The 13756-nt window shown below is 43.4% G+C and overlaps 1 protein-coding gene across 1 annotated transcript in view; it reads right to left on the bottom strand.

Annotated features, from left to right (window-relative positions):
- LOC126092644 (apoptosis-resistant E3 ubiquitin protein ligase 1) overlaps positions 1-13756 on the bottom strand; it is a 200254-nt gene that overhangs the window by 117171 nt on the left and 69327 nt on the right. Inside the window, exons 3-6 of the mRNA XM_049908367.1 lie at positions 11145-11350; positions 7735-7934; positions 4848-5085; positions 4520-4701 (exon numbers count right to left, since the gene is read on the bottom strand). Of these exons, the coding sequence (XP_049764324.1) occupies positions 4520-4701; positions 4848-5085; positions 7735-7934; positions 11145-11350 (826 nt within the window). The remainder of the gene's footprint in view (positions 1-4519; positions 4702-4847; positions 5086-7734; positions 7935-11144; positions 11351-13756) is intronic.

Genomic DNA, 13756 nt, shown 5'->3' on the forward strand with positions numbered 1-13756 from the left:
CCACTAAAAAGAGATAGACACTCAATACAGAGCCCTGCGGGAAGCCGTTCTCCTGGATATGGGGGAAACTATGGGAGGCACCAACTTGGACATGGAAAGTATGAAGCAACAGAAGTTTTGGATAAAAATCGGGAGTGGGCCCCAGAGACCCCACTCATACAATGTGGCAAGGATATGTTGTTGCCAGGTCGCATTGTATGCTTTATGTAAGTCGAAAAAGACGGCAACCAAGTATTGATGTCTGGAAAACGCTGTTGGGGTGGCAGACTCGAGGGATACCAGATTATCAGTGGTAGAGTGACCCTGGTGGAAGCCACCCTGACATGGGACCAGGTGGCTACGTGACTCCAGGACCCAACTCAACCACCGACACACTTTACGTTCCAGCAGCTTACAAAGAACGTTGGTGAGGCTAATGGGCTGATAGCCATCCACGTCAAGTGGGTTCTTACTGGGTTTGAGCACCAAAATGACGGTGCTCTCACACCACTGCGATGGAAAGATGCCATCGCATCAGATCCGGTTGAAGACGACAAAGAGATGCCACTTGTAGTCAGGTGAGAGATGTTTAATCATCTGACTGTGAATCCGACCCAGTCCAGGAGCTGAGTCGAGGCAACATGCAATGGTCGACACATACCTCTCCCAACACTCCCGCTTCCGTCGTTTGATACGTTGGCGAAAACGGGCACGAAGCTGTTTAAAGGCTGTGAGGTGCTCCAGGGAAGGGTGCCGCTTATGGTGCTGTAGAGCTCACCAACGCTCCTTAATTGATTCAGCGATTTCCGGCGACCACAAAGGGACTGTCATTCGCCGGGGGCACCCTAAAGAACGAGGGATCATGTTTTCTGCCGCAGAAATGATCATTGTTGTTACCTGCCCAACCACAACATCGATGTTACCATGTGGGGGAGATTCAATGATGACAGCAGAGGTGAAAGTTTCTCAGTCCATCTTGTTTAAAGCCCATATGGGCAGGCGTCCATGGGCCTGATGCCGGGGCAGTGACAGGAAGATGGGGAAGTGATCACTACCACACAGGTCGTCATTTGCTCTCCAGTGGATAGATGTGAGAAGTCCAGGACTGCAAGTTGATAAATAAATGGCCGAGTAACTACCGTGAGCCACACTGAAATGTATGGCGGCCCCAGTATTTAAGAGGCAGAGGTCGCATTGTGACAGTAAATTTTCGACATCTCTGCCTCGGCCATTAAGAACTGTGCCACCCCACAAGGGGTTATGAGCATCAAAATCTTCCAAAAGTAGGAAAGGTTTAGGGAGTTGATCAAGCAGTGCAGCCAATGCATTCAGGGGTACTGCACCATCTGGAAGAAGATATACGTTGCAGACAGGTATTTCCTGCGTCGTCCTTATCCTGACAGCCACAACTTCAAGAGGGATTTGAAGGGGCAGAGGTTCACTGTATACTGAGCTACAGTTCCTGTAATATCCCTTATAGCCAAGGAGGGCAGGGGTCTGCATTGCCAGGAACCATGTTTCCTGGAGGGCATTGCAGAAAGCAAGTGTAAAGCTTAACAGTTGCCATAGCTTAGCCAGGTGGCGGAAAAAACCGCTGCAATTCCACTGGAGGATGACGTCATCATGAGGCTGGGAAGGCATGGAACATTCAATGAGACAGTTTATGCCTCAGGGCCACCTACTGCCACCAACTTACTGCCTGAGCAGTCTATATTCATTGTGTCTGAGGGTCTGGCGAAATCTAGACCCTCAGTGGATGCCAGAATCCCCACCCCATCCTCAGACACAGAACTTGTAGGTAGCGGTGGTGTGGGTGCCACCACAATTTCCTTGGTCTTCTTTTTGGATTTATCTCACTTCTCCTTGGGTTTCCCTCACTGGGAGGCCTTCACTGGCTCAGTCTCTCGGGCTGAGGATGAGTGTGAAGTCCTACAACAAGCTGCTTTTGAGCTCTTCAGCCACTGATGGGTGTCATCTTTCCCAGTAGCAGAAACCTGGGAAGGGAGTGACCCCTTCCTAGAGAGAGAAGCCGAAGAAGATTTACGCTTCTCTGGCTTAGAAGTGGGGACGGACGTCCCTGATGGTTGGGTGGGTGTTTCTCCTGAAGTAGGTAGTGCGGGAGGAACAGGGAGGGAAATGCCCCCCACCATCAAGGGGGCAGGTGTACTCTTCTGATTCTGAGAGGTGACGGGTTGGCGGAGCTGAAGATGCCAGAACTGTTGTAGTGGCAGCGTAAGACTATGTCATACATACAGGATGCAGGTATTCAAATTTTCTCTTAGCCTCAGTGTAGGTCAGTCGGTCCAGGGTCTTTTCCTCCATGATTTTCCTTTCTTTCTGAAGAATACTGCAGTCTGGCAAGCAAGGTGAATGGTGCTCTCCGTAACTGACACAGATAGGAGGCGGGGCACATGGAGTATGGGGATGTGATGGGCACCCGCAATCTCGACCTGTGATGCTGGAATTACAGCAGGAAGACACATGGCCGAACTTCCAGCACTTAAAGTACTACATCAGGGGAGGGATATAGGGCTTTACATCACAACGATAGACCATCACCTTGACCTTCTCGGACAATGTATTACCCTCAAAGGCCAAGATGAAGGCACCGGTGACAACCTGGTTATCCCTCAGACCCCGGTGGACACGCCAGTCAAAATGTACACCTCGCCGCTCTAAATTGGCATGCAGCTCATTGTCAGACTGCAAAGGAAGGTCCCTGTGATATATGATACACTGGACCATATTTAAGCTCTTATGTGGACCATATTTAAGCTCTTATGTGGCGTGATGGTAACAGAAACACCCCCCAACTTGTTACAAGCAAGTAATGCCCGTGACTGGGCAGAGGATGCTGTTTTGATCAAGACTGGCCCTGTTCTATTTTGGACAATCCCTCCACCTCATCAGACTTGTCCTCTAAATGCTGAACAAAAAACTGAGGCTTCATGGTTATGATTTCCCATCAGCTCTTGAACATACAAGACACCGGGGCGAATAAGACTGCTGCCATCCTTTGCCTGACGTTCCTCCCATGGTGTGGCCAGGGAGGGGCACGATTTTGGGTCGTACTTCTGTGTGTTGAATTGAGCTCGTGAACACTTAGAGAATGCTGGTGTTTCACCACCAGCAAGAGATGAACTATGCTTCATCGCGTATCATCTGCCCTGATGCCACCCGCTCTGACCAGGGGTCCTCCCCACGGGTGCCACCCAGCCACAGCAAAGGTCACCTGGCAGGATGGCCATTGCCGGGAGTCCCGATGCCACAGGGGGATGGGTATCTACCCCTCGGCATATGTGGGGAGTTAATGGCGCAGGCATCAGCAGAGTGATCCTTGTGGGGTCAGGAGGATACAACCAACAGGGTACATGGTGGCCCCACCACAATGGACTGGCTACCGTGCTGGATGTAAGGTACAAAGAAGTCCATGGTCATTGTTGACGCAGAAAGCGACACCGCATAGTGCATGGTGGAAAATGCACCCAGGAAGGTGTCCTCACCCAAGAGATGGAGAATGAGTGGGACTGAAATGCGATGACGAGAAAGTGGGCTAAGGATCTCAATGCGCAAAGCACATGATGCACCATGTAAGGCACCCTTCCACAGTTGGCTCACTCTTCGGGAAAATTTTGAAGAATGGATGTCAAACTCTACAGGGGACCATCACATAAAGGCCGAAACATGTGAAACTCCTTTTAGTCACCTCTTCCGACAGGCAGGAATATCTCAGGCCTATTCTTACTCCTGGACTCGCAGGGGGGTCTTATTATGTGCCTTTTGTAAACTTTTTCCAATTGTTCATCCAGTAAATTATTTGAAAAGAACATTGTAACCATGTTGGTGTTTTTGTTAGTAACTGCATCATCTTACTGAAAAAGAGAAAGACAAAACAGTGGCTAAAACAAATGAGCAAGCAGTAGTATCACAAATCATCTAAATTTGAGTGTTGAAAGTCCTTTTTAATTACACAATAAGTAGCAAGTTCATTGCAAAGTTCCTTGACAAGTAGCAGAGCGTTGTAAATAATGTTTTGTTGTTACGGATGTAGGCAACTATTTTCTTTCACTAATACAAATGTATTCATCTAAATATTAAGCTGTAAATAAGTGGAAAGCAGCAGCTATCTTTCCAGTTTACTAGATTAATTTTAGTTGGTGTACTAAAAAATGATATTAAGCAGTATAATAATCATTAATTCTTAATACAGAGGACAGTTTACATTTCTATGAGTTGACTGTCTTTAGTTATACCTTGATTCATTCAACGACATTGAATGTTATCCTTCTTGATGGTATCAATTGAATACAAAGAGTGGATGAATGAATGAGTGTGTTGGAGATCTGGGTTTGAGGGTGAGGTTAAGGGATGAAAAAAAAGAATCAAATATCAAGTAGACATATTTCAAAAAGGTTGAGGTATCCGACTAATTTGCAAAGGGTATAAACTTATAAATCGAGTAAAATTGTGAATGAAGTGCATCAAATACATGTATTTTTAAAAAAACAAACCATTTAAGGAGAAAGTGTCACATTCTTACCTGGGTTATTGCTATTGCATAACCTTCTGTTGGTGCATCTGTACCCAAACTGCTGGCATCGAACACACATAGGTTATCAAACTCATCACGTGGCTCTATCATAAGAGAGTGAGGCATGCCCGCTGTACAAACAACTGTTGAAGAATGTCGCACAAACACTGTCTTGTGCGGGTCGGGCGGACCTGGTCACAGGTGAAATAATATACCAAACACATATTCTGTTTGTAATGAAACAACATGCAATATAATGGCAATGTTTATAAAAATATTTTAAAGCTTTTTCAGAGAAAAAAAATAGAATCATTTAACTGATCTAAGGTAAGCATACCTGGCAGGAAATTCTTGAGGAAGGGACTACCCTGGACATGGCAGCTGCCAATGAGCACCGCTATTCGGTACTGGCCGGCATGTCGCACAGTAAATTTGACAACAGCCGTGTTAGCAGCACTTGGGTCAGTTCCTCCTAGTTGTGATACAGTTGCTACTCGGTGAGAACCCTCGGTAACTTCCACAAAGAGGTTGTCTGTGTCACATATTGGATAAGGCTGGCCATTACGTTGGTAGAACTGTTGGAAAAGTTAGATTGTTACAAACCTAACACATACTTTGAATCAATACCTATAAAAATAATTTTACATCTGAACAAAACAGTTGTACCAGTTATACTAATGCTCTATTGAGATCTGCAGTGAAGTCTAGTGGTCTCTGTACTTCTAACCACTTTTGAATTTTGAGAATGGTTCCTGAAAGGAATATGTTCAACATGAAACGGAAAAATGAAAAGTGAGACAGTAATGATTATTAATGATACATAAGATACACTTAATTGCTCAACAAAAAGATGGCATACCTTGTGTAGCTTCTAGAAGTCTAATACCCCAACATTCCAGTGACGTGGAGATGGAATAAGCAAGGGGCATGTGACATTATTTGTGGGGCTTCTAGTTCTGCCTTCAACAGCCCGTGGTTGTTAGCTCTCTAACAGGTAAGGCAAGCAGATTTGGCAGTTCACATTTTATTATTGAAGACACAGTTGCGGCAATTCTCCAATACAGCTATCACTTGGACTTTGATTTTGTAACTACATTGCAATATCTCTTGTTGCATTAACTCACGACGTCCAATCCCAAAGGACAGTTACTGCGTGTATTTACAGCAAACCCAATTTCAATTCTCATAGTGGTACTACCCACGCCACTCTTAAAAAGATTAATTAAGATCATGTTCAGTACAACCGTCAGCAAGCTCCACTCCCCGCACCCATGCTACACCATATCAAATTCATTGCATGTAATAAAATGACCTTTGCCTTTGATATCGTCATTAAGAATGCCTGCTAAATAGTTTTCAAACATTCAGCACTTAGTTGTTTTGTGATGGACTGATACATAATGAAAGTGTTACAAGTTGAATTCTGAGAACTACACACACATATCTAAAAAAACAGAACACCTTGAACAATTACAGATAGGACGTTTGTATTCAGATGGCATGTACATCAATATATTCTGCAGAAATGATTAGCATTTGAACCATGTTGGTCCAAAAACTCAACGTCAACACTGAAATCGAAGCACAACAGCACCTACAAGTAAAATGTGCTTGTGGCTCTCAATGTTGCTGTAAACCAAAGGTAATGGATAAGTGTGACTTGAGTAGATGGGCAGGATGCCTCACAGATGTATGTGCAAACCATACTGCCTAATCAGTGCATCTGAAAGACAGTACATTATTGGAATGAGAGAATACGATGCATCCATCAAGGAAATTGCCGCTCATGTGGGTTGAAGTGTTTTGGCAGTTTCACAGAAGGCTGTAGAACACAACAAGATGGGTCAGGTTGCACCACACAGACCACTCCCCGAGAAGATCAACAAGTCAGGACAGATCTGTGCATTTTGGTTCACCACAGACAAGGGGAGTGGCATCACAGTAACTGCATTCGCACAAGACATAGAGCGCCAAGTCAAGGACTTATGGTGTGGGGTGCTACTGGGAAGAACCACAAATCACAGCTGGTGCATGTTCAGGGCACTGTGACCAGTGCGATCTACGTAAATGACATCCTGCAATCTGTAGCCATACCTGTTCTGCGCAACAACCCAGATGCCATTTTTCAGCAAGACAATGCACAACCACATGTTGCTGCACGAACATGTGCCTTCTTGGTGTCACAAGATGTCACCCTTTTACCCTGGCCGGCCTGCCAGATCACCAGACTTGTCACTATCAAATATATGTAGGATATGGTGAAAAGTTGGGAGTTGAAGAAGCTTGCACAGGATAGAGTAGCATGGAGAGCTGCATCAAACCAGTCTCAGGACTGAAGACCACAACAACAACAACATGGTGAAAAGACAGATTCAATGCTGTGACCCAATGCCAAGCACCACAGACAAACTTTGGAACCATGTGAATGAAGCATGAATGACTGTATCACAGGACACCATTAGCGTCATATATGTGTTGATCCCGTCACACATGGAGCAAGTTATCAGGGCTTATGGCGCTCCCTGTGCCTACTAGACAACAGGACACATGCTGAGCTGAGGTGACTGAAATGCTAAACATTTCCGCAGAAGATACTAATGTACATGTTCTGTGAATGTGAATGTCCTATCTCTGGTCATTCAAGGGGTTCATTTTCTTCTGAATATTTGTGTATTTCAAGAAAACTATTGTTCTTTCTTGCAGTGGTAGACATTTACTGAAGTTCAATGTCAGGTTTATAGAAACAAAGGTTCACACATCAAACACTGGGTAAAAATGAGTGTTAAAAATAAACAGGATAACAACAATATGAGTGAAAACTGTTCATGTATGACAGATCAGGATCATAACTAGCAGGAAAAACAAACCTCAAGAAAGGCACAGAGCTTATCTTGGTAATCTATCCACAATTACTCAATTTTTCGTAACAACTGTTGATGAATCTGGTCAACAATATTTAACACATGGGGGGGGGGGGGGGGGAAGAGAGAGAGAGAGAGAAAGAGAGAGAGAGAGAGAGAGAGAGAGAGAGAGAGAGAGAGAGACAAGCTCACCAGCAACATGTACGCATTTGTTGACTGAAAGGAAACTAGGAAAATTACAAATTAGAGGACAAGAAGACACTCACCTGTTAAAAAGCACCAAACGCTATGAAATAATAAAACTACATTTACGTTAAAACAGTAATACTTTAAAAATAATGGAATACTACTTCTATGGCTCACCTTTACAGTGAATGTCATAGTCTCCCCAACTCTCTGAGGATCCTCCCATTCGAAATTCACTTTGCAGTTTCCAGGTAGCAAGTACTTCCCTGTTACATACTGCAATAGTGTGTGTTTTGCCTCTGGTGCCAGGGCAGGCTGCGTCATCGCTGCCAATGTTACGAGCCCTGCCACCGAGACTGAAACTACCAACATTCCGCCTGAAATAAGGTAAGAATAATAAGGAACACCATTCTGCATAAATGAAGTGCCAAAAGCATACATTTCATTTCTTTGGTATATTACAAGGGGTGACTGAAAAGTTCTGGCCTAAGCATGAAGTTCTTGGCCTAGCTGAATGTTAGTTTAGCAACTAATAGTGCATTACTTTGCTAGTTTTCACACCAAATGTTTCAAGATTTTTTTGTTTTAGATATTGAAGTTTGAAGAGTTCAAGGTGTACAAATTTTGAAAAATGGATAAAGAGAGAAAACATACAGTCATCTGATATCTTCTGAGAAAGGTCATAAGTGCGCAGCAGATCCAATAATGACATGAGAGAAATGTCTGGGGAGGATTCCCCTTCCCACGGCCACTGTGAAAAAGTGGGTGGCAGGATTCAAGCAGGGCAACACCTCTGTCCAAGATCCTCCATGCAGTCCAAGACTGCTAACAGTCAAAGGCTGGTAGCAGCTGTAAGGGAGAAAAGTCACTGCAATCCAGAATATCATCATGGCAAACTGGTGTGTGACAGAACACTACATTTCTGAGAGGGTGTGCATATCTCAGGAATGCATTGTACACACAATAGGAGTTGTACTTGACATGCAAAAGGTCTCACATCAATGGGTCCCTAGAATGTCAACAGCAGAAAACAGAAGTCAGAGACAAGCCACGTCCAGCAAAAGCTTGACCCATTTTGAGGCATAAACTGTGGGACAATGGATTAAGCATAGGTTCACCACTTTAAACCTGAATCCAATGTTCAATCAAAACAGTGGAAACACCCCTCCTCACCCATCTCCAGGAAGGTCAAGTCAGTCACGTCAACTGGCAAGGTGATGGTCTCTGTTTTTCGAGATTCCAGGGGTATCATCCTGATTGAATACCTTTAAAAATAAAAAAAAACAGTGAACAGAACATATTATGCTGCTCGACAAATGCATTTGAGGGAGGCCACCAAAGTGAAATATGTTGGGATGTTGACAAAATGAGTAATCTTTCATCAGGACAATGTGCCCACACACAGATCTGTCATTTGAATGTCTTCCATCACGTCCTGTGGCTTCGAATTGCAATGGCATCCACCTTATTCAATCAATATAGCCCCCTCTGACTTTCATCTCTTCCCCACGTTCAAGAAACATCTAGCTGGGACACATTTCCAATAAGATGGTGTTGCCATGGCTGGGGTGGAGGACTTCTTTGCCATGCAGGAGAAACGTTCTGCAAGGAGGGTATTATGGGACAGGAGCACTGGTAACAAGAATGTCTGGCCCTAACAGGGAACTTCACTGAAAAATAGCCATTAACATTAGGACTACAGACAACTTTTATTGCACGGGCTGAGGACTTCTCAGCCACCCTTCGTATCACTCACAGATTTGTATTTCAATTTTAACTTAGAATTTATGATGAATAAAAGTGATAAATTAAAAAGAAATAAAATACTCTTCTGTAAAGTGAAGTCTACAACAAGATATTACTTCATCAATATCTCTATGGTAATTTATTGTTACCATTATCATTTAACAGCCTACATCATTATGCAGGAATAATGCTAATGATAACAATGTTACTCAGTGAAAGAACCAAACCCAACTTTTAGAACTATTAGTTCCTTCATTTGAGGAAAAAGGGGGACATGTTAATGAAGGTTAGAACGCTGGGACAGATCTCTCGGAGGAGAACCTACATGTTGTGAAGATAAAGGGAACCAAAGATTAACAAGAAGGTGTCAGAGGGAGTTGAGCATCTTAACATCTTTGTCCTGCTCCTCTGCTGCAGATCAGCACTGTTGGTTAGTGAACAAAATACAGACTTGCAGAGTATCAGACAAAATTTGAGCCAATTCACAGCTGTTTAGCATACAGAACTGAGAACGTCATTCTTGAGGACCCAACTGAACTCAAAGGAGTAGTACACACAGCCATCACTGTTTTCATTGCACGCAAATGATCTGATGGATAATGGAGACAGCTCTTTCAGGCTGTTTGCGGATGATGCTGTTATCTATGGGAAGGTCAAAATGCCTACGTAATGAAATACAAGAATACCTGCATAGGACTGATTACTAGTGAAGAGACTGGCAGTTGCATCTGAATAATGCACTAATAGGTAAAGTGATCCATTCGTGTTCACTTTGCTACTGTCAAAAAATAACTGGAACCAGTCTTCTTTTTCCTAGCCTTAGCCTGTGTCTGCATGGGGTCACCATATTAGCTGTAGAAAGTGGCTTTAGAATGGCCTTCCTGTTGGCACCACAAATTACTGCTCCCCACCATGCACCAGGACAGAATTTGTGCACCTCATCTGTCTGCATCGAGTGCAATCCCATGTGAAGCTGTGAGATTTTTTTTTTTCTTTTTAATTTTTGTGAATGAGGCGGACTGTGGGTATCCGCCTGGTATTCACCTTGTCTAAAAACCATGTCTGGACTGTCCAGCACACCTCATCGTTAATCCGTTGGGCAGATTTGATCTGGGACTGGAGAACCTTCCTCAATCCTGGAAATGGCACACTAACGTGTGTGACTATCCAGATGGGTCAAATCATAGAAAACAGTAACAACTGTAAATTACTTAGGACTAACCACCATCTGGAGTGATTTAAAATGGAGAGACTGTACGAAATCAGTTGTGGGAAAAGCTGTTTGAGCCTGAGATTCATTGGAAGAATTTCAATGAAGAGCGATTCATTCACAAAAGAACAGGCTTACATCACATTTATTTTACTGATTCTTGAGCACTGCTTGTCAGTCTTGGAGCTTACCAAGTAGGTTTAATAGAAGAGAGAGAGACAATCCAACGAAAAGAAGCATGTTTCATCATGGAATCGTATAGCCAGTGCGAGAGCATTAAGGAGATAGTCAATTAACTCCAGTTGGAGACAGTACATGAAGCTTATTGTGAATCACAGATAGCTCTGCTGAAATTTCAGGAGTATATATTCTAAGAAGAATCAAACAATATTTCACTGCCTCCATAAACGTCACTCAAAATGTCCATGACTAGATCTGAGAAATTAGAGCTTGTGGACAAGAAGCCTTTTCAAACATGATTCATCAATGAGCCATGGAAGGGATAAAATGGAAGAGGTACCAGACGTACCCTCCAATACACACTGTAAGGTGTGCTTACAGAGTGTACATGTAGATGGAGCGAGCTGAATTAGTGGAAGATCTGGATGAATGGGGGAGAGGCACGGCATACCCCAGGTCCAGGCATCCTCGTGCTGCGTGGACTTGACGACAGCGCTCCAGAGGTCTGCCTTGAGGCGCGCCAGGTCTTCCTTGGAGGTGGGTAGCGCCTGGCGCGCCGCCGCCCACGCCACGAAGTCCTTGCCCAGCAGGCTGCGTGCCCGTGAGTCCTCCAGCCAGTACACATCGTCCAGCGATGCCACGTCCACACCCAGCAACCTGTGGGTATGTTGTCAAGCAATCAAGGAGCTGGCCTACAACCAATAGTTTAAGCTAATGAAATATCCTAGCAGATAGTGTGTGCTGCACCAGGACTAAAATCTGGAACCCTGTCTTTCACAAGCAATGCTCTCACTGACTAAGTGAAAGGCAAAGTTCCAGATTCCAGTCTCAGGTCAACATAAAGTTTTAATCTGTCCAAAATTTTCAAAACTGCGCACATCCTGCTGCAGTGTGAACGAATCATTCTAATTTTTGCCCACGGTTTCCAAACTGTGTGCTGTGGTACCTTTGTCATTATGACAATGCTAATTACACATTTGGTACAAAAATTGTAAAAAGCAAAATAATGGGTCCAGTATAGTGGGCACAACCCAAAAAAATTACAGACAAGAAAGAGTACTTGCGCATAAAAATAAGCATTACACTTTAACGAATAATCAAAAAATTATGTACACTGGTAGAAGGTTATTTTATTCCAAAAAATATATGTATTTATGTTGAATATCATCTTCTTGATATCTAAACCACTCAGTTTTATCTTGTGCAGGTAATAAATTATGTGACTAAATATGATCCAATAAGCTATGCAATTTTACCTCACCTTTCAATGCTGGGAAGGTGAGGGTTATCAGCATGAGAATAGTATACTCTCTCTGCAGCACATATATTCAAGTAAGGTGAAAAGGGATGCACCTTTTTCTCTCAGCCCAATTTTTCAATTGTTGATGCTTTTCTTTTGACACTACAGTGTCAAACATACAAGTCACAACCTCATTACCATCAAGTTTGTCCAAAAATACTAAATTAATAATCAATCTATATACATTGTTGCCTTTAATGGGCTGGCAGATGAAACATCTTTTACAAACTCTGAAATGTTTTTCCTCAAATTCGGAGACTAATCTGCACAGCATATCACAGCTCTCTCGGCAGGATTGTAGTTCACATGGAGATACTTGGGTCTTTTCTATTTAGACTTAATGAATGATTCTTCAAGTTTTTCTGTGGGTTGACCTGACAATCGTCAGTAACATCAGGTTATAGTCGGCGTAAATTTTACAGCGTTTATCGCATGTTTCCTAAGTCACATGTCAAAGCCGATGATGACTCTTATCGAACATTCCTTTATGTTCAGGAGGCTACAGTAGCAAAGCCAAGGGATACAGACACTTCCTGTCCCTGACCTAGTTAAATCTTTCACGTAAAATACCATGGTAAGTTGAAATTAATGCAAAAGCTGGAAACAAAGAACTGATATACTTCAGTTCAAAACATTACTGTTTGCTGTTCACCTAAGAGTTCACTTACGGTGTTCACAGCCTTTCCGTTGCGTTCCACAGTTGGTAACTCCTTGCGTGGTATCTGACGGGAACTGAACACGACAAATAATGAGTCGTATGATTCGACAATATGGTGGAACCAGTGAGAAAATAGCGTTCAATAAGTCTTCACGATGTGCAGTGTGTGAAATTACGTGGTGGCATAATGAAGTATACTGTGCAAAACGCCATAAAACAACATTCCGTAAAACTGAAATCTGGATTTTTTGGAAATAACCAGCAAAATTTTCGAAACAATCATTGGGCTACGCTGCATATCAATGCGTCACCACAAACAGTTTGATTACATTCACATTCGTTGGCTTCGCCAACTCAAAAGCAAAGTCACATTGCAATCTAACCAAGGCCAAGGGCTATGCTACAGATCAGTCCTTTATCACAGTCAGTTTTCTTCCAGTCATATTTGTTAACATGACCAACTCACAACGAAACTATAACATTGGAGTGTGCAACAACTGTCTAAGAATTCTCATTATGTTCCGCAAAACATACAAGAAATACGCACGAAAACCTGTAACCAACTTTATTATCCGTAACAGCCTGATCAATACTCACGCTATCAACGCCGAAACCAATAAAATTGCATTATCTGCCGACACAAGCCATTAGATTCAGCGATTCTCATTGGCTACTCTATACTAACACCAGATTGGCTATGACCACGGGAAGCAAATTGCCAACAGCAGCATGCCGCCTACATGAAGAAGTGTGGCATTCGGATGGATTCCTTTACACTTCCAACAGTGAAGCAAGTGGCTCATTACTTGCAGCTCTAATGCTACATTCCTCGCACGACGTTTCCCTCAAACATTTACAGACTTTAAACCTGTCCAGCAACCCTATTAGTTCCCCTCGCACTCGGTCATACTGAGCGCCTTATACGCAATTTTATACCCATGCGCACTGATGTCAGATCCTCTCTCGCTGTATCCACCGCCAACTTAACCAGCACCGCCTCCTTCCTCTTACCCAATGTGGCTTCCGGCCGACCTTCTCTGCCGACGACCAGCTCCTTAACCTTACCAATCTTCTTTCCCTCCAACTTAACTCCCATCGCTCTGTT

This window comes from Schistocerca cancellata, chromosome 7, assembly GCF_023864275.1.
Source record: "Schistocerca cancellata isolate TAMUIC-IGC-003103 chromosome 7, iqSchCanc2.1, whole genome shotgun sequence".
NCBI lineage: Eukaryota > Metazoa > Arthropoda > Insecta > Orthoptera > Acrididae > Schistocerca > Schistocerca cancellata.